The sequence below is a fragment of the Bombina bombina genome, chromosome 7, assembly GCF_027579735.1.
Source record: "Bombina bombina isolate aBomBom1 chromosome 7, aBomBom1.pri, whole genome shotgun sequence".
NCBI lineage: Eukaryota > Metazoa > Chordata > Amphibia > Anura > Bombinatoridae > Bombina > Bombina bombina.
The window spans coordinates 200,928,217-200,947,276 of NC_069505.1; the positions used below are offsets into that span (position 1 = coordinate 200,928,217).

The 19,060-nt window shown below is 40.9% G+C and overlaps 1 protein-coding gene across 2 annotated transcripts in view; it reads left to right on the top strand.

Annotated features, from left to right (window-relative positions):
* Positions 1–19,060, top strand: part of PRDM11 (PR/SET domain 11) — a 223,233-nt gene that overhangs the window by 132,234 nt on the left and 71,939 nt on the right. For both annotated transcript variants that reach the window (XM_053720556.1, XM_053720557.1), the window contains exon 6: positions 16,918–17,105. In XM_053720556.1, coding sequence (XP_053576531.1) covers positions 16,918–17,105 — 188 coding nt within the window. The remainder of the gene's footprint in view (positions 1–16,917; positions 17,106–19,060) is intronic.

Here is a 19,060-nt window from a genome sequence, read left to right on the forward strand (position 1 = left end):
CTAAAATTGTGAAAAAATTAACGTTTTTTTTTTACTTTGATCGCATTTGGCGGTGAAATGGTGGCATGAAATATACCAAAATGGGCCTAGATCAATACTTGGGGTTGTCTACTACACTACACTAAAGCTAAAATTAACCCTAGAAGCTCCCTACATGCTCCCTAATTAACCCCTTCAATGCTGGGCATAATACACGTATTGTGCGCAGTGGCATTTAGCAGCCTTCTAATTACCAAAAAGCAAAGCCAAAGCCATATATGTCTGCTATTTCTGAACAAAGGGGATCCCAGAGAAGCATTTACAACCATTTATTCTATAATTGCATAAGTTGTTTGTAAATAATTTCAGTGAGAAACCTAAAGTTTGTGAAAAAATTTGTGAAAAAGTGAACAATTTTTTTTATTTGATCGCATTTGGCGGTGAAATAGTGGCATGAAATATACCAAAATGGGCCTAGATCAATACTTTGGGATGTCTTCTAAAAAAAATATATACATGTCAATAGATATTCAGGGATTCCTGAAAGATATTAGTGTCCCAATGTAACTAGCGCTAATTTTGAAAAAAAGTGGTTTGGAAATAGCAAAGTGCTACTTGTATTTATGGCCCTATAACTTGCAAAAAAAGCAAAGAAGATGTAAACATTGGGTATTTCTAAACTCAGGACAAAATTTAGAAACTATTTAGCATGGGTGTTTATTGGTGGTTGTAGATGTGTAACAGATTTTGGGGGTCAAAGTTAGAAAAAGTGTGTTTTTTTCCATTTTTCCTTCATATTTTATAATGTTTTTTATAGTAAATTATAAGATATGATGAAAATAATGGTATCTTTTGAAAGTCCATTTAATGGCGAGAAAAACGGTATATAATATGTGTGGGTACAGTAAATGAGTAAGAGGAAAATTACAGCTAAACACAAACACCGCAAAAATGTAAAAATAGCCTTGGTCCCAAACGGACAGAAAATGGAAAAGTGCTGCGGTCATTAAGGGGTTAAGCAACATAAACTGGGTTTTGTTTCTGGCTTTCATTAAAGGGACATAATACAAGTTGGGATAGAGACAATAACCTGGTTTCTTATATCAGATGGTGGGTCCATGAGTCATCACGTGTGGTAATATTCCCCTCCTGACCACTAGGAGGAGGCAAAAGACACCACAACACACTAGAGCTTTATATCCTTCCCACGATACTTAGTAATTTTCTTTTGCCTCTTTGATGAGGAGTGAGGTGAAAGTGGAAGTTCAAGGTCCATTCACCATTTAAAATGGGATCCTCTAACCGATCTGAGGCCCGAATCCTCCTTGCAGTAACCTGCCATTCAGAAGGGCAGACAGAGGGTTATCAGCCAGGCAGTGAAAGGTCTTTTCTTAGTGAAGAAATGTGTCAGCCCTTCCAGGTGAAATGTGCACTTGTTTACCAATCCCCTGGTGTACAGTGAGCTGCTCGTTGTGGATCCACAGCTCTCCCTAGGTGAAATATGGACCTGTCCACCAATTCGCAGGGTTGTAGATGCTGTAACTAACTTAGATCCTTGGAATTATGCTCGCACTGCTTAGGATGGGCTCGTCTACTGGAAGCAAGTTGGTGCAGCTGAGGAAAACACAGTGGACAGAGCTGCTAATAGGTAGGTACTTGCACCTTCATAGCCCACCAGCTATAAGCATGAACATGTTGGCATGCTTCACATAGTCTGGGGACATATATTTTTACACCGTACAACTATACTAGCAGTTTTTAGCTCCTTTAAAAAAACATTTTTTGAGGTTACTGTTTCTTTAAATTTATTACTGTTAATTTAGCATTCTCAGAAGTTGTTTCTGAGCTATTCACAGTATGTATTATTTCACCAGCTCTATATTTCTGCTTTTTTACCTTTGAGATTTTATCTTTAGTTGTTACCGGTAGCACAGGTGTACTAAGGGTTAACTCCCTCTTGAAGGTGCATGGTATATAGACTTTATTCCTTCGAGGGCGTCGGGGTGGTACTAGAAAGGCTATACTAGATGAAAAGGAGGTTTTTCATCTCAAGACTTGACAGCCATGTAGAATAAATAGTAAGATGTTATTGCTTTGTATCTTCAATGTATTGGTACTAAGCCTCAATAAAATCTTCAAAAAAAAAAAAATAGTAAGATGGATTTTAACTTATTTATTAAATGATGTATTGAATAATTAAAGATACAGTTTTAGCATTAATAGAATCTGTAACTAATTTAATGATTTGTTTTTGTAGATACAATGTGTTAGCAATACAATGCATTAGTACTGGTTTAACAATTACCCACTGGGTTAATGTATGTATCAACAGGTGTTTATCGTTGTATTGATTAGGTGTACTTTAAATAACAGAGATTGGCTCAGCTTTGTTGTCAGTGATTACGTGCCTCTGAGACATGAAATATGTATATATGTATGATATAGCAGAGGCGTTGGGAATTGTGCCTATTGGTTATCCCAGTTTGCTAATAAAATGATTATTTTTATTACTCCGGAGTACTGAGGATTCTTGGATATCTGTCAGAAAGATTCCCCCTCTGCCCTGAGTTCTGGCTATTCCAAATCCTCCTGAAAGTCTAACTCTTCTTGGTCCAAAAACAGTCCAAGAAGTCTACCCTATCTCCCAAGACTGCATGGGGTGCAGCCCCCATACCATATCAGTTTTCATTCAAGGCCTCCTCGGGCAATATTCTTTCTGTCTTGAGTGCCTTGATTTTCTTTAATGGCCCAAGCTTTCTTGGCTTGTGTGAGAGATGTGGAATTAATGGGAGTGATTACTTCAGTTCCAACTTCAGAGTTAATTGCATATCCCTATACACAGGGATCATATCAAGTTCCTGAGATTTGCCTGTTGGTCTGGCTACAGCTCCCAGAGTGTTTACAAAAGTGCAAGGAGCTCTGTTGTCTGTAATTTGAGTTCAAGGAATTTCCGTAGTTCCTTTACGTGGACAACATTTTGGTTCAGGCTCCCTCTTTTCATCTGGCAATGTCTGACACTCAGATGGTTCTTCAGTTGCTTGAGAGTCATGGTTTGGAAATAAATCTTCCAAAAACCTTATTAACTCCTTATACCCATGTGTCTTTTCTGAGGTTCATAATCAGTTCTGTGACTGTTTTTATCTCTGACAGATCAGCCCAGACTAAAGCTGAAACAGGCATGTGCCCTTCTGCAGCTTAATCCTCTCCTTTCTGTGCTCAGTGCAGGGAAGTTGTTTGGGTCCTTCGGATGCAGTTCCATTTGCTATTTTTCATCTTCGGGCCCTCCAATTGCACATAATGCATTAGTGGAATGGGGACCACAAGAATCTGTCTCAGAGGATTTTGTTAAATCATAAGACAAAACAGTCTTTGACTGAGGTTGCAGACTCACCAGTCCTTGGTTCAGGATGCTTCCTTTCATTGACCAGTGTGGATTGTAATCTCTAAAGATGCCAGCCTTTTAGGTTGGGGTGCAGTCTGGGGATCTTGAAGAGGGCAGGGAGTTTGATCTGCTCAGGAGGCAAGGATACCGATAAATATTCTGGAACTCTGTGTATTGTTTAGGGCTCTCTAGAGTTGGCCCGGCCCCAGACATAGATATTTTCTAAGATTCCAGTAAGACAATGTCACAGCAGTGTCAATGTTCAGAGAGAAACTTGCAGTTCCTTAGCGATGAAGGAAGTGTCCTGCATAATCAGTTGGGAAGAGCACCATCATTGCAGAATTTTTGCCATCCACATTCTAGGAGTAAACAGTTGCAAGACAGACTTTCTCAGTCACCAGTCTCTTCACCCAGGGGAATGATCTCTGAATCAGGAAGTTTTCAACCAAATTGTGAAATGCTGGGATCAGCTAGAGACCGATCTCATGGATTTTAACTTGAATCACAAACTGCCTCAGTATTGTGCCAGGTCTTGGGACCTTCAGGTGAGTCTACCCTAGTGGTCCCTTGGTCATTCAATCTGATTTACATTTTTTTGTCCTTCTGTGTTGCTATCCAGAATAATAGCCAGAATAAAGTAGAAAACAGCCTCAGCAATTCTGATCACTTGCAACACTTTACTAAAACTTCCTTTTAGTTAGTTGTACGTGTATAAGCTTATAAATAGATTATAAAGTACTAAGGAATTATTATGTAGTGTTTGGTTGTAGCTACTGAGTAATATACAGCTAAATGAAATTATGCTGCAATAATTACACTATAGCAAGTTATTATTAGCACAATATATTATATCAAGATACAATATAATTGTGCAGTGTCATATGGACAGAATTGTAGGAAGACTGTGGTATATGTAATATGAAACAATGATTTAGAGGAATTAATTTCAGCACATGCAACCACTGAGAGACAAGAGGTATTCAGCATATGAATTTGAGAGGCAGATGAATTCAAATATAGTTGGGCCGGATCTAAATCCAGAGTTCACTGACAAGCAAGGCAGAGCAAGTAGAATGATCCGTAGGAAGGAGACGGACGTAACTACTTGCAAGATAACGTCAGTGCAAAAATAAAGAATACCAACTGAAATAACGTAATATAAATTGATGAATATGGTTAAGTTTAGTATAAACTGTGTTAACGTATCAGCAATAATAAATGCAGGTGAAACTTGGTAACTGAAACTCAGACTTGGAAGTGAAAATACAGTCTCAGTATACGATAAAGGCAATTCAAATATTGTAGAATAATTATTCTTAGATTCTAGTAAACAATCGTGAATATACAATACAGCTGAAGATTTAGTACGAGGCAGGTATATAACATAGGAACTTGGAGCAGGCGAATAGCATAAAATCCTTTGAGTTGAACAAGCAATGAATCAGGTGTTAATGATCCTTTTATAGGAAGTGGATAGGAGACTGCAGAAAACTTAAAGGGATAGTGAATGAATATGACATTGCTCTAGCGTGGCTTTGCAGGTTTTGGTTCTGGTGCATATATCCTTGTGCCCTCCTTGGAGGCTTCCTCTAAGAAAGGATCTTCTCTCTCAAGGCCCTTTCTTTTATCAAGATCTCAAAACTCTGAAATTGACATTTTAGCACTTTGATGCCTTGGCAGGAAAGTTCTGCGACCCGTAGTGCCTGAGTAGTAACAACCTGCCCTCACTGTTTTCCCTACTATTCATTTCCTGCTTTTATTTCTTCCTCATCTTTTTGGCTATATGTATGACTGCAGATCATGGGGAGTGGGAGGGATTTAAAGCTTTGGTGTGTTTGGATGACTTTTGTCCTCTTCTTACTGGTAAGGAGGAGAATATTCCCACACATGATGACTCGTGGACTCTCACCATCATGAAAGAAATTAATTTATAATGTAGACATACATTTTTGTTTTTGAGAGGTGCTGCTGCACCACTTTCCTTTCAAGTAATTTTAGTTTCTATTCAGTGGGGCTTTGTTCTGTCCAACCAACCGGCCTTGGCTCTAGTTAATGTACCTTTGTTATAGTCAACCTGACTTGGATCTAGCTAATGTGCCTTTGTTCTAGTCAACCTGCCTTTGTTCTTGTCAACCTGCCTTGGTATCTAGTTAATATACCTTTCTTCTAGTCAACCTGCCTTGGTTCTAGCTAATGTGCCTTGGTTCTAACTAATGTGCCTTGGTTCTAACTAATATGCCTTGGTTCTAGCTAATGCGCCTTGGTTCTAGCTAATGTGCCTTGGTTCTAGCTAATGTGCCTTGGTTCTAGCTAATGTGCCTTGGTTCTAGCTAATGTGTGTTTGTTTTAGTTAATGTGCTTTCTTTCCTAACATATGGAGAGTCCACAACGTCATTCCAATTACTAGTGGGAATATCACTGCTGGCCAATCAGGTGGAGGCTAAGAGCACCACAGCAAAGCTGTTAAGTGTCACTCCCCTGCCCATAATCCCCAGTCATTCTCTTTGCCTCTATCAATGGAGTAGGTGAAGTTTGGTGTGTGAAGAAATTAATTCCTTTTTCTTTTACAAGCTATGACAAGTCCACTGATTTCATCCTTACTTATGAGATTAAATCTCCTGTTAGCAGGAAATGGCAAAGAGCACCACAGCAGAGCTGTATATATATATAGCTCCTCCCTTCCCTCCCAATCTAGTCATTCTCTTTGCCTGTGTTGGTGATAGGAAGAGGTAAAGTGAGGTGTTAGTTTAGATTCTTCAATCAAGAAGTTTTTTATTTTAATATGGTGCCAGTGAGTACTATTTTTCTCAGGGAGAAATCGTCAGTCTATTACTTCCCAAGAGGAGTGGAGACATCTTATTTTCTGCCCTGATGTTGATGATCTTAGCAAACGTTATCTAAGATCCATGATGGTTCCCACAGTGCAGCTGAAGGTAGTGTAAGAAAAATCTTCAGTGTGGAGAACGGTGTCTTGCTACAAGCAGCATTGATGTATGTTCAGTCTTTTGTTTCTGGGGAGACTTGATGCATCAGAACAGGCTGACATTATTCCCTATATGGGGAGGGGTAAGCAGTATGCACTATATGTAAGGACATGGTGTACCTGGAATCTTTATATTGATTGCCAAAGTATGTAAAATATATCTTTGAGGCTTATTCAAGGTGGGCTAGACTCTGGGAGCTGTGGTTTGCTTAAGGGCTGTCATTGTTATTTTTATCACTGGCCTGAGGGAGTGCAGTGTTTTTTACAATGTTTCACTTGATATTTGTGGTGTATGCAAGAGGGGCACATGGCTTATTTCTTACTTGGATCGACATGTTTGTTTTTTCTTTGCGATCCATGCGGGTCTTAGTCAGGTTATAGTTACGCCCACTGTGGGCGGGGCCTATTTTCGAGCGCTCAGACGCGCAGTATCATCCGGATCGCATAGGCAGCAGAGTCCTGGGCTCCGGTGGGGCCTAAGTTGTCTTGACTTTCGAAGGGCCTTAAAAGCTTCTCAAGCAGCAGCTGTGTATTCCGGGGGCAGGTAGGCACCACAGCTCTGTGCAGGGGCCTGAATAAATATATTAAATAAATAACTGTATAAATCGATATTATATTTTTTCTTACACATCTCAGCAAGTGGATGCAATACTGATAGAGTATTTTGGGCACATTAAAATAATTTTTATTGCCACAAACACGTTTTTGAAGATATCAGAAAAATTGTTGCACTTTTATTATTTAAAGGCGCAGTACAGTTTTTTTGTATTAACATTTTTGTCTATATAATTTGAATTCAGAGCTTAATATTTTAAGCAAAGAACGACTATTACTATTGCTAGTCTGTTTAACATGTCTGAAACTGAGGAAACACCTTGTTCTATGTGTTTAGATGCCACTGTGGAACCCCCTCTGATTTTTTTGTCCCTCGTGTACTGAGAAGACCTTACAATGTAAAGCACAGATTTTATGTAAAGAAAATGTGTCTAAGGATGATTCTCAGTCTGAGGAGAATCAGGGTATACCGCCAAATTCTTCCCTAGCGTCACAACCTTTAACGCCCACCCAAGCAACGCCTGGTTCTTCAACCGCGTCTAATTCATTTACTCTGCAGGATATGGCTGCAGTTATGTCAATTACCCTTACAGAGGTATTATCTAAATTGCCCTTATCTGACCCTGTTCGGGACTCTTGGCAAACAGTCCCTAAGGTGGAGGGAGCTATATCTACCCTGGCTAAGCGTACAACTATTCCTATTGAGGACAGTTGTGCTTTCAAAGACCCTATGGATAAGAAATTGGAGGAAAATTCTAAAGAAGTTGTTTATTCATCAGGGTTTCCTTTTACAACCAACGGCTTGCATTGTATCAGTTACCACTGCGGTGGCCTTCTGGTTTGATGCCTTTGAAGAGTCTCTTAAGACTGAGACTCCTTTAGAGGATATTTTAGATAGAATTAAGGCTCTTAAGCTGGCTAATTATTTTATTACAGATGCCACCTTTCAGATTGCCAAATTGGCGGCTAAGAATGCCGGATTTGCTATCTTAGCACATAGAGCGTTATGGTTAAAATCTTGGTCTGCTGATGTGTCATCTAAGTCAAAGGTTTTGGCTATTCCTTTCAAGGGTAAGACTCTATTCGGGCCTGACTTGAAAGAAATAATTTCTGACATTACGGGAGGTAAGGGTCATCTCCTACCTCAGGATAGAACTACTAAACTGAGGGGTAAACAAAATAATTTTCGTTCCTTTCGGAACTTTAAAGGAGTCCCCTCTTCTTCGTCTTCTTCCGCCAAGCAGGAAGGGAATTTTGCTCAGGCCAAGTCCGTCTGGAGACCCAACCAGGCTTGGAACAAGGGTAAACAACCCAAGAAGCCCGCTGCTGCTACCAAGACAGCATGAAGGGGCGGCCCCCGATCCGGGACCGGATCTAGTAGGGGGCAGACTTTCTCTCTTTGCCCAAGCTTGGGTAAGAGATGTACAGGATCCTTGGACACTGGAAATCGTGTCCCAAGGGTATCAGCTGGAATTCAAAAATTCTCTCCCAAGGGGGAGATTTCTTCTTTCACGGTCTGTAGACCAGATAAAAAGAGAGGCGTTCTTACGTTGTGTAAAAGACCTCTCTACTATGGGAGTAATTCGTCCCGTTCCAAGACTGAAATAGGGACAAGGGTTTTACTCAAATCTTTTCGTGGTCCCCAAAAAAGAGAACACGTTTCGACCCATTTTAGATCTAAAAAGTCTAAACAAGTTTCTCAGAGTCCCATCCTTCAAGATGGAGACTATTCAAACAATTCTGTCATTGATCCAGGAGGGTCAATATATGACTATGGTGAACTTGAAGGATGCATATCTTCATATTCCTATCCACAAGGATCATCACCAGTTCCTAAGGTTTGCCTTTCTAGACAAACATTTTCAGTTTTGTGGCTCTTCCCTTCGGGTTGGCCACAGCACCCAGGATCTTCACAAAGGTTCTAGGGTCACTTCTGGCGGTTCTCAGGCTGCGGGGCATTGCAGTGGTGCCTTATCTGGACGATATTCTGATCCAGGCGTTGTCTTACCATCTGACAAAGTCTCATACAGACATGGTTCTGTCCTTTCTGAGGACTCACGGGTGGAAGGTGAATCTAGAAAAGAGTTCCTTAATTCCACAGACATTCCCCTTCTTGGGAACTCTAATAGATTCCATATCTATGAAAATTTTCTTGACGGAGGTCAGAAAGTTAAAGATTCTCAATACATGCCGAGCTCTTCAGTCCAATCCTCGGCCATCAGTGGTTCAGTGCATGGAGGTAATTGGATTGATGGTGGCAGCAATGGACATCATTCCGTTTGCTCGTTTTCATCTCAGACCACTACAACTGAGCATGCTCAGGCAGTGGAATGGAGATTACGCAAATTTATCTCCTCAGATAGATCTGGATCAGGAGACAAGAGACTCTCTTCTTTGGTGGTTGTCGCCAGATCATCTGTCCCAAGGGAAGTGCTTCCACAGACCCTCATGGGTGATAGTGACAACGGACGCCAGTCTACTAGGTTAGGGTGCAGTCTGGAATTCCCTGAAGGCTCAGGGTGTGTGGACTCAGTCGGAGTCTCTACTTCCAATCAATATTCTGGAATTAAGAGCAATATTCAATGCGCTTCAGGCGCATTCATCCACTTTCAGTTGGACAACATCACGACTATGGCTTACATCAATCATCAGGGAGGAACAAGGAGTCCCTTAGCGATGAAAGAAGTATCCAAGATAATTCGGTGGGTGGAGGCTCACTCTTGTCATCTGTCAGCAATCTACATCCCAGGTGTGGACAACTGGGAAGCAGGCTTTTTAAGCAGACAGACGTTTCATCCGGGGGAGTGGGAACTCCATCCGGAGGTCTTTGCCACTCTGATTCTCAGATGGGGCAGACCGGAATTGGATCTGATGACGTCTCTTCAGAATGCCAAGCTCCCAAGATACGGGTCCAGGTCAAGGGATCCTCAGGCCGAACTGATAGATGCCTTGGCAGTGCCTTGGTCGTTCAACCTAGCTTATGTGTTTCCACCGTTTGCTCTCCTGCCCCGGGTGATTGCACGGATCAAACAGGAGAGGGCTTCGGTAATTCTAGTCACGCCTGCGTGGCCTTGCAGGACTTGGTATGCCGATCTGGTGGACATGTCCTCTGCCGCCGTGGAAGCTTCCATTGAGGCAGGACCTTCTCATTCAGGGACCCTTCCAACATCCGAATCTAGTTTCTCTGCAGCTGACTGCTTGGAGATTGAACGCTCTCTGATTTGGTCATTGATACTTTGATTCAGGCACGTAAGCCTGTTACTAGAAAGATCTACCTTAAGATATGGTGTAAATATCTTGGTTGGTGGGAATACAAGGGCTACTCATGGAGTAGAGTTAGAATTCCCAGGATTTTATCCTTTCTCCAAGAAGGATTGGAGAAGGGGTTATCAGCAAGTTCCTTTAAGGGCCAAATTTCTGCTTTGTCGATTTTAGTACACAAGCGTTTGGCAGATGTTCCAGACATTCAGTCTTTTTGTCAGGCTTTGATTAGAATCAAGCCTGTGTTTAGACCAATTGCTCCACCCTGGAGTTTGAATTTAGTTCTTAATGTTCTTCAAGGAGTTCCGTTTGAACCCATGCATTGCATAGATATTAAGTTGTTATCTTGGAAGGTTTTATTTTTGGTTGCTATCTCTTCTGCTCGTAGAGTTTCCGAGCTTTCTGAGTTACAATGTGACTCGCCTTATCTTATTTTCCATTCTGATAAGGTGGTTTTACGTACCAAACCTGGTTTCCTTCCTAAGGTTGTTTCTAATAAGAATATTAATCAGGAAATTGTTGTTCCTTCCTTGTGTCCTAATCTTTCTACTAAGAAGGAGCTTCTGTTATATAATTTGGACGTGGTCCGCGCCTTGAAGTTTTACTTGCAGGCGACCAAGGAATTCCGTCAATCATCTTCATTATTCATTGTCCTTTCTTGAAAGCATAGCGGCCAGAAGGCTACGGCTACCTCTCTTTCTTTTTGGCTGAAGAGTATCATCCGTCTGGCATATGAGACTACTGGACAGCAGCCTCTTGAAAGAATTACGGCTCATTCTACTAGGGCTGTGGCTTCCTCATGGGCATTTAAAAACAATGCTTCTGTTGAACAGATTTGCAAGGCTGCAACTTGGTCGTCTCTTCATACTTTTTCCAAATTTTCCAAATTTGATACTTTTGCTTCTTCTGAGACTGGTTTTGGTAGAAAGGTTCTTCAAGCAGTGGTGCCTTCCGTTTAGGTTCCTGTCTTGTCCCTCCCTTTCATCCGTGTCCTATAGCTTTGGTATTGTATCCCATAAGTAAGGATGAAATCCGTGGACTCGTCATATCTTGTAAAAGAAAAGGAAATTTATGTTTACCTGATAAATGTATTTCTTTTACGATATGACGAATCCACGGCCCACCCTGTCATTTCTAAGCCAGTTATTTATTTTTGTTAAACTTCAGTCACCTCTGCACCTTTGGCTTTTCCTTTCTCTTCCTAACTTCGGTCGAATGACTGAATTGGGAGGGAAGGGAGGAGCTATATATACAGCTCTGCTGTGGTGCTCTTTGCCACTTCCTGCTAACAGGAGATTTAATCCCATAAGTAAGGATGAAATCTGTGGACTCGTCATATCGTAAAAGAAATTAATTTATCAGGTAAGCATAAATTTCCTTTTTGGGTGCTTTTCCCTGCAAGCAAGGATTTGGGTTTAGCTAAATTTTAAGCAGTTAGGAAGTTGTGAGGTGATCCTTACTTTGTTTTCTAACATATTGCTTCCCTAGTTATAGAAAGCCAGAGTTGGTATCTCTGTTCTTTCTTTTTTCTACAGGTCTCTGTAAGGAGTATGTGTTCTTTCACGACTTCTGAGCTGTCTTCCCACCGGACAGCTAGATTGCAGGTAGGTGCTTTTTTGTCATCTAGGTATTGGAGACTGGTACTTCAGTTACTTATTTAACTCTGCAGCATTTTAAAAGGGACATATCAAATCCTTCATATATAGGATTTTATGAGACAGTTTGCAGGCACATGAATGTATGTGAGAGACTGAAGGTTTATCCTTTATGGGCATGAAGGGGTTAACTTTCAATAGGTGGCTCATTTATTTATTTATTCAACTTGGTACTGGTGAATATGTGTGGTACTAAAGTTGTTCTTGGGCAGTATCTTTGTTTTTACTTGATACAGTAAGATCAGCTCAGGACTCTGTGTGTCAGCGGATGGAAAGTGTTTTTTCTGTTAGGATCTTGAAAATGCGCGGTTACACTTGTGGCGCAGTTTCTAATAAGAGCCAGTCATATGACTCTCTCTCTCTTTCTTCCGCTCTGATATTGGAGCGGTGTTGGTTGAGAGCTCTGCAGTTAGTACTAGTAGAGTCTGTTTGAGAAGCTGACAAGTTATTCTTTTCAAGTTGTTTTATAATCCCAAAGGCACCTCAGTCTGCTGGGGTGTAGAGGTCCTCAATTGCGATTTGTTTTTTTTTGTGCGCTATATCACTTTGTAAAATTTAAAGTGACAGTACAAAATTTTCAGAAACTTTATTTTTTCTGTAATTTCTGTTGAAATTTTGATAGCTTTAATCATGGAGCAGGAGTCTGTTCATATGGACTATTGTTAACTGTGTCTTGAGGCCAATATTGTTTTATCCATGCAATTCTGTTCCTCATGTTTAGAAAAAATCTTTAAAATGTAAAGATAAAATTTGTTTCCGAACCTAATGTCTCTCAGGATGATGCTGTTCAGGCAATGCCACAGCTTTCTCCTCAAACGTCTCAAGCCTCAATGGCGTCACATACAGTGCCCTGCAGTTCCTCTCAGCCTCCTGGAGGAGTTTATTTGCCATCATATTTTGCTGCTCAAGTATCCTCTGCGGTATCAGCGGCTTTATCTGTTTTTCCCATGTTGGGGAAGTGCAAAAGGGAAATGTAAAAATTTGTCAGATTGTAAGGTGTCTGTTCCGTCTGCTGCTACGCAGGTTGCACAAAATACTATGATGCTCTTTACTCTGTGGAAGTGTTTCCTGTTCCAATTTGCGTGACAGAAATTATTTCACAGGAATGGGATAAGCCAGGGATACCTTTCTCCCATTCTCCCGTCTTTAAAAAGATGTTTCCTGTTGCTGACTTCATTAAAGATTCATGGTGCCTAAATTAGAAGGGGCTATTTCTACTCTGGCTAAGAGAACTACGATCGCTATAGAGGATAGCTGCTTTTTTAAGGATCCCATGGACAAGTGCTGCATCATATTGGTGCAATGCTTTGTCGGAATCAATATTAGCAAAGTCTCTGTTGGAGGAGATCCAAGATAGGATTAAGGCTCTCAAACTAGCCAATTCCTTTATTTCTGATGCTAACATACAAATTATTAGACTGGGAGCCAAGCTGTCTGGATTCACCGTCTTAGCCTGCAGAATTTTGTGGCTAAAATATTGGCCTGCTGATGTTACCTCCAAGTCCTAGCTTCTTGCACTCCCTTTCAAGGGTAAAACCTTGTTTGGACCTGGCTTAGCAGAAATAATGATGTTACAGGTGGAAAAGGGTCTTTTTAAGACAAGAGAAACAGGACTAAAGGACGTCAGTCATTTTCGTTCCTTTCATAACTTCAAGAGTTAAAAGTCTTCCTCTCCCTCTTCCAAGCAGGAACAGTCCAAGTCGTCTTGGAAACCCAATCAGTTTTGGAACAAGTGGAAGCAATCAAAGTAACTCTCAGCTGAGTCTAAGTCAGCATGAAGAGTCTGCCCCCCGGATTGTTCCAGTAAGGGAACAGGATCACGGATTCTATTCAAATCTGTTTGTGGTTCCCATAAAAGAGGGAACTTTTCGACCCACTTTTCAACAAGGTTCTTAGGCTATCATCCTAAATGGAAACCATTCGGTCCATTATTCCTTTGGTCCAAGAGGGTAAGTTCATGATGATCATAGACTTGAAGGATGAATATCTTTATGTTCCCACCCACAGGGATCATCACCAGTTCCTGAGATTCGCTTTTCTAGACAAACTTTCAGTTTGTGGCTCTTCCGTTTGGCCTTGCCACAGCTCCCAGAATCTTCTCAAAGGTTCTGGAGGCTCTCTTGGCAGTGATCAGGTCTCAGGGAATTGCAGTGGCGCCCAACCTGGACATATTAGTTCAGGCTCCATCTTTTCAACAAGCAAACTCCCATAGAGATCTTGTTGTCTTTTCTACGTTCCCACAGATGGAAAGTGAATCTGGAAAATAATTCCCTTGTTCCAGCTACAAGGGTGGTTTTCTTAGGGACCATAATAGATTCCCTATCTATGAAAAATTTTCTGACGGAGGTCAGAAAATCCAAAATTCTCTCCTCTTGCCTCTCTCTACAGTCTACTGTTCGGCCATCAGTAGCTCAATGTATGGAGGTAATTGGTCTGATGGTCGCTTCCATGGACATCATTCCCTTTGCTCAATTCCATTTGAGAGCTCTGCAATTATGCATGCTCAGAGAATGGAACAGAGACCATTCAGATCTGTCTCAGATGATAGATTTAGACCAGTCGACAAGAGACTCTCTCCCGTGGTGGTTTTCTCAGGACCATCTGTCTCAGGGCACATGCTTTCGGAGACCTTCCTGGGTAATTGTGACCACAGACGCCAGCCTGCTAGGCTGGGGAGCAGTCTGGGGACTCGTTAAAGGCGCAGGGACTATGGACTCGGGAGAAGTCTGCTCTCCCCATAAACATCTTTGAGTTGAGAGCGATTTTCAATGATCTGATGGCTTGGCCTCAATTGTCCTTAGCCCAGTTTATCAGGTTCCAGTCGGACAACATCACCTTAGTGGCTTACATCAACCAGCAGGGAGGAGCTCTGAGTTCCTTAGCCATGAAGGAGGTGGCTCAGATTATTTAGTGGGTGGAAGCTCACAATTGTTGTCTATTTGTCATCCACATTCCAGGAGTGGACAACTGGGAAGCGGATTTCCTGAGCAGACAGACATTTAATCCCGGAGAGTGGGCTCTCCATCCGGAAGTGTTCTCCAGGTTAACCCTCAAATTGGGGGTGCCGGAGTTGGATCTTATGGCGTCTCGTCAGAACGCCAAACTTCCAAGGTACGGTTCTAGGTCAAGAGATCCGCAGACAGCTCTGATAGATGCTCTGGCAGTTCCTTGGGTGTTTGGTCTAGCATTCTTGTTTCCTCCGTTTACGCTCATTCCACGAGTCATTGCTTGTATCAAACAGGAGAGAGTGTTGGTAATTCTAATTGCTCCTGCATGGCCTAGCAGGATCTGGTATGTAGACCTAGTGAAGATGTCATCTCTGCCACTTTGGAGGTTGCCTCTGAGGAATGACCTTCTAACTCAGGGTCCGTTCCTCCATCCAAATCTCGTTTCTTTGAAGCTGACTGTTCGGAGATTGAACGCTTAGTTCTGGCTAAGCGTGGTTTTTCAGAGTCTGTCATTGAGACCATGATCCAGGCTTGCAAGCCTGTTACTCGAAAGATTTACCATAAGGTATGGCGTAAATACCTATATTGGTGTGAATCTAAGGGCTACTCTTGGAGCAGAGTCCTAGAATTTTGTCTTTTCTCCAGGAAGAAAAGAAAGGTTCTTCAAGTAGTGGTGCCTTCTGTTTAGTTCTGCCTGTCTTGTTCTCCCTCCCTATTCATTCAATGTCCTCCAGCTTGGGTATTGTTTACCACTAGTAATTGGAATGACGTAGTGGACTCTCCATATCTAAGGAAAGAAAACAAAATTTATGCTTACCTGATAAATTTCTTTCTTTCCGGATATGGAGAGTCCATGACCCCACCCTTTATTAAGACAGTTATTTTTTTATTAAACCTCAGGCACCTCTATACCTTTGTGTTATTCCTTTTCCCATTTCCCTTCGGTCAAATGACTGGGGATTATGGGTAGGGGACTGACACTTAACAGCTTTGCTGTGGTGCTCTTTGCCTCCTCCTGCTGGCAAGGAGTGATATTCCCACTAGTAATTGGAATGACGTTGTGGGCTCTCCATATCCAGAAAGAAATGTATCAGGTAACCATAAATTTTGTTTTTGTTCTAGATAACCTGCCTTTGTTCTAGATAATGTGTCTTTGTTCTAATTAACATGCCTTTGTTCTAGATAATCTGCCTTTGTTCTAGATAACGTGTCTTTGTTCTGGTTAAGCTGCCTATGTTCTAGCTAACGTGTCTTTGTTCTAGTTAACCTGCCTTTGTTCTAGTTAACCTGCCTTTGTTCTAGTTAACCTGCCTTTGTTCTAGCTAACGTGTCTTTGTTCTAGCCAACGTGTCTTTGTTCTAGCTAACGTGTCTTTGTTCTAGCTAACGTGTCTTTGTTCTAGCTAACGTGTCTTTGTTCTAGCTAACCTGCCTTTGTTCTAGCTAACCTGCCTTTGTTCTAGATAACGTGTTTTTATTCTAGTTAACCTGCCTTTGTTCTAGCTAACCTGCCTTTGTTCTAGCTAACCTGCCTTTGTTCTAGCTAACCTGTCTTTGTTCTAGCTAACCTGCCTTGGTTTAATTGAATGTGCCTTTGTGCTTGTCAACCTGCCTTGTTCTTATTAACATGCTTTATTTGTAGCCAACATGCCTTGATTCTATTTTGGATATGCATTAAAATTGCACACAAATATGGGTGTTCTTTTTCTTCTGACTTAATTATCAATATTTTACCAATGGTATCCACATCACTGGTTCTTTTTTTTTGTCTTGATGGGGTTTGCAAATGTTCCACCTCCAATTAGTGGTTAGATTATTAGACTGATTAAATATCTCTTAATGTTCCTGAACATTTAGTAGGCCTAAAGTTGGATTATGAGAATTTCTTTGTGGTTATTTGGTGTTCAGACAATGTCCTGATGGGTTACTATGATTCTGTGATTTCTCATTTGCGGTTGGTTTCAGTACAGAAAATGTTGGCACATGTAAAGCCTTCTGCCTATAATTAAATTATGATTGTTCAATCAGCACAGCTAGTATCTCCATATTGCACATCGTAACGAACTGTAGATTTAACCAGCGCAGAAATCTAATAAGCTGCTGCACACACCATTTGGGTTGTTAGTCACCCTCATATGCTCTCTCTGTAATTCAGGTATGTGGTGATCTCTAGAGAGGAGAAGGAACAGAACCTGATGGCATTCCAGCACAGCGAGAAGATTTATTTCCGAGCATGCCGGGACATCCAGCCTGGAGAGAAGCTCCGTGTCTGGTACAGTGATGACTACATGAAGCGGCTACACAGCATGTCCCAGGAGACCATTAACAGGAACCTGATGAAAGGTAAATACTAAGCCTATGCTTCCTGTTTATTGCCGTAGAAGGTGATGGCTTGAGCTAGCTGTGCTGGCAAGTTACCTGTATTCATTCTTCCTTCACTACCTTTATCATTCTTTCTCTTCCCCTTCCCTTCTGTTACTTTTATGCACCATGTGTACCCTCTTGTCAGCTTTATCATTGTAACAGGTGTTTAAGGCACTTTCAAATAATTGTGAGACCTTTCTGAAACTACTAATTTTGTTGACCTCTAGCATTGACGCTCAGGCGTGAGCCAGTATGGCCTTGACTTGCTCAGTTGAATAGTTTTTGAGTATCGCATATATTTTTACACTCAAGTCTATATATAGTGTTTGTAATAAAAAAAATAGGACAGTGAGGACAAAACAGAAATAAATTAGTATATTTCTAGCATTTTAATATACCCAGTATAGATACCAAAGGTTGATATGTTAATCATGTGGGGGGGTATATAACAAAGCTGATTGGCTAAATTATTCCTGATGCAATGCTAAATGTGTGCACAATATGGCAACTTTAGCCACAGGATCATTCGCTTTTTCTTAAAAAGAAATGGGATTATTTTGCAAATAATAAGAAACATAAATATTTGCACTCTTAGACCAGACATGACTGTGTGATTCTGACTTTGGTGCTGCAATAGACCCTTCATGTGTGTCATAGGTGTCTCATCTGTGATCAGGATATTTACAATATTACAAGTCTTGTCTGTTTCTGACTAATAGAGCAAGACGTAATCTCATCTCTCTTTATGTTGTATGGTTATTTATTCCTCCAATCCTGTTTTACTACTTAAGTAAAATTGTGTTAAATGGAATCTGCAGCTGCACCAGCGTACTTATGGTTTGCGGTATTGTTAGATGGGGTCGGTGAATGTGACGTGCACCTTAATCCGCCACACACGTCACAATCCTACAGCAGCCGTGTTTAGACAACAGACTTTTCGTAGAGTCAGGGTCAAGCTAGAAAAAAATAAAGCATTGGTTTAATGGGACATTAAATCTACATTGTCATTTCATTTAAAATATCTTCTTAAAGTGATGGTAAATCCAAGCATTTAAAAAAACACCAGGATTTACTGGTACTATAAATAAAGTGGACCTTCAGTCATGAAGTTAAAAAAGAAGTATGCAGAAAGTACCTTTATTTTGCTGCAACTATTATAATAAACAAACCGCCTCTGGCTGCACACTGCAAAACATTTTTTTTTTAAATGAGACAATGTTTCCACCTCTTAGCCGCGCTGTCTTCACCTTAATGAAAATAAAACCGTATTGTGATGTACAGTCATTATTTATTTTCTTTCATGTACTTGGCAAGAGTCCATGAGCTAGTGACGTATGGGACATACAATCCTACCAGGAGGGACAAAGTTTCCCAAACCTCAAAATGCCTATAAATACACCCCTCACCACACCCACAATTCAGTTTTACAAACTTTGCCTCCTATGGAGGTGGTGAAGTAAGTTTGTGCTAAGATTTCTACGTTGACATGCGCTTCTCAGCATTTTGAAGCCCGATTCCTCTCAGAGTACAGGGAATGTCAGAGGGATGTGGAGAGTATTACCTATTGAATGCAGTGATTTTCCTAACGGGGGTCTATTTCATAGGTTCTCTGTTATAGGTCGTAGAGATTCATCTCCTACCTCCCTTTTCAGATTGACGATATACTCTCGTATACCATTACCTCTACTGATAACTGTTTCAGTACTGGTTTGGCTATCTGCTATATGTGGATGGGTGTCTTTGGTAAGTATGTTTTCATTTCTTAAGAAACCTCAGCTATGGTTTGGCACTTTATGCATTTATATAAAGTTCTAAAAATATGTATTGTACTTATATTTGCCATGAGTCAGGTTCATGTATTTCCTTTTGCAGATTGTCAGTTTCATATTTAAGAAAGTTAATATTGATTAAATATTTTTCTTACCTGGGGTTTA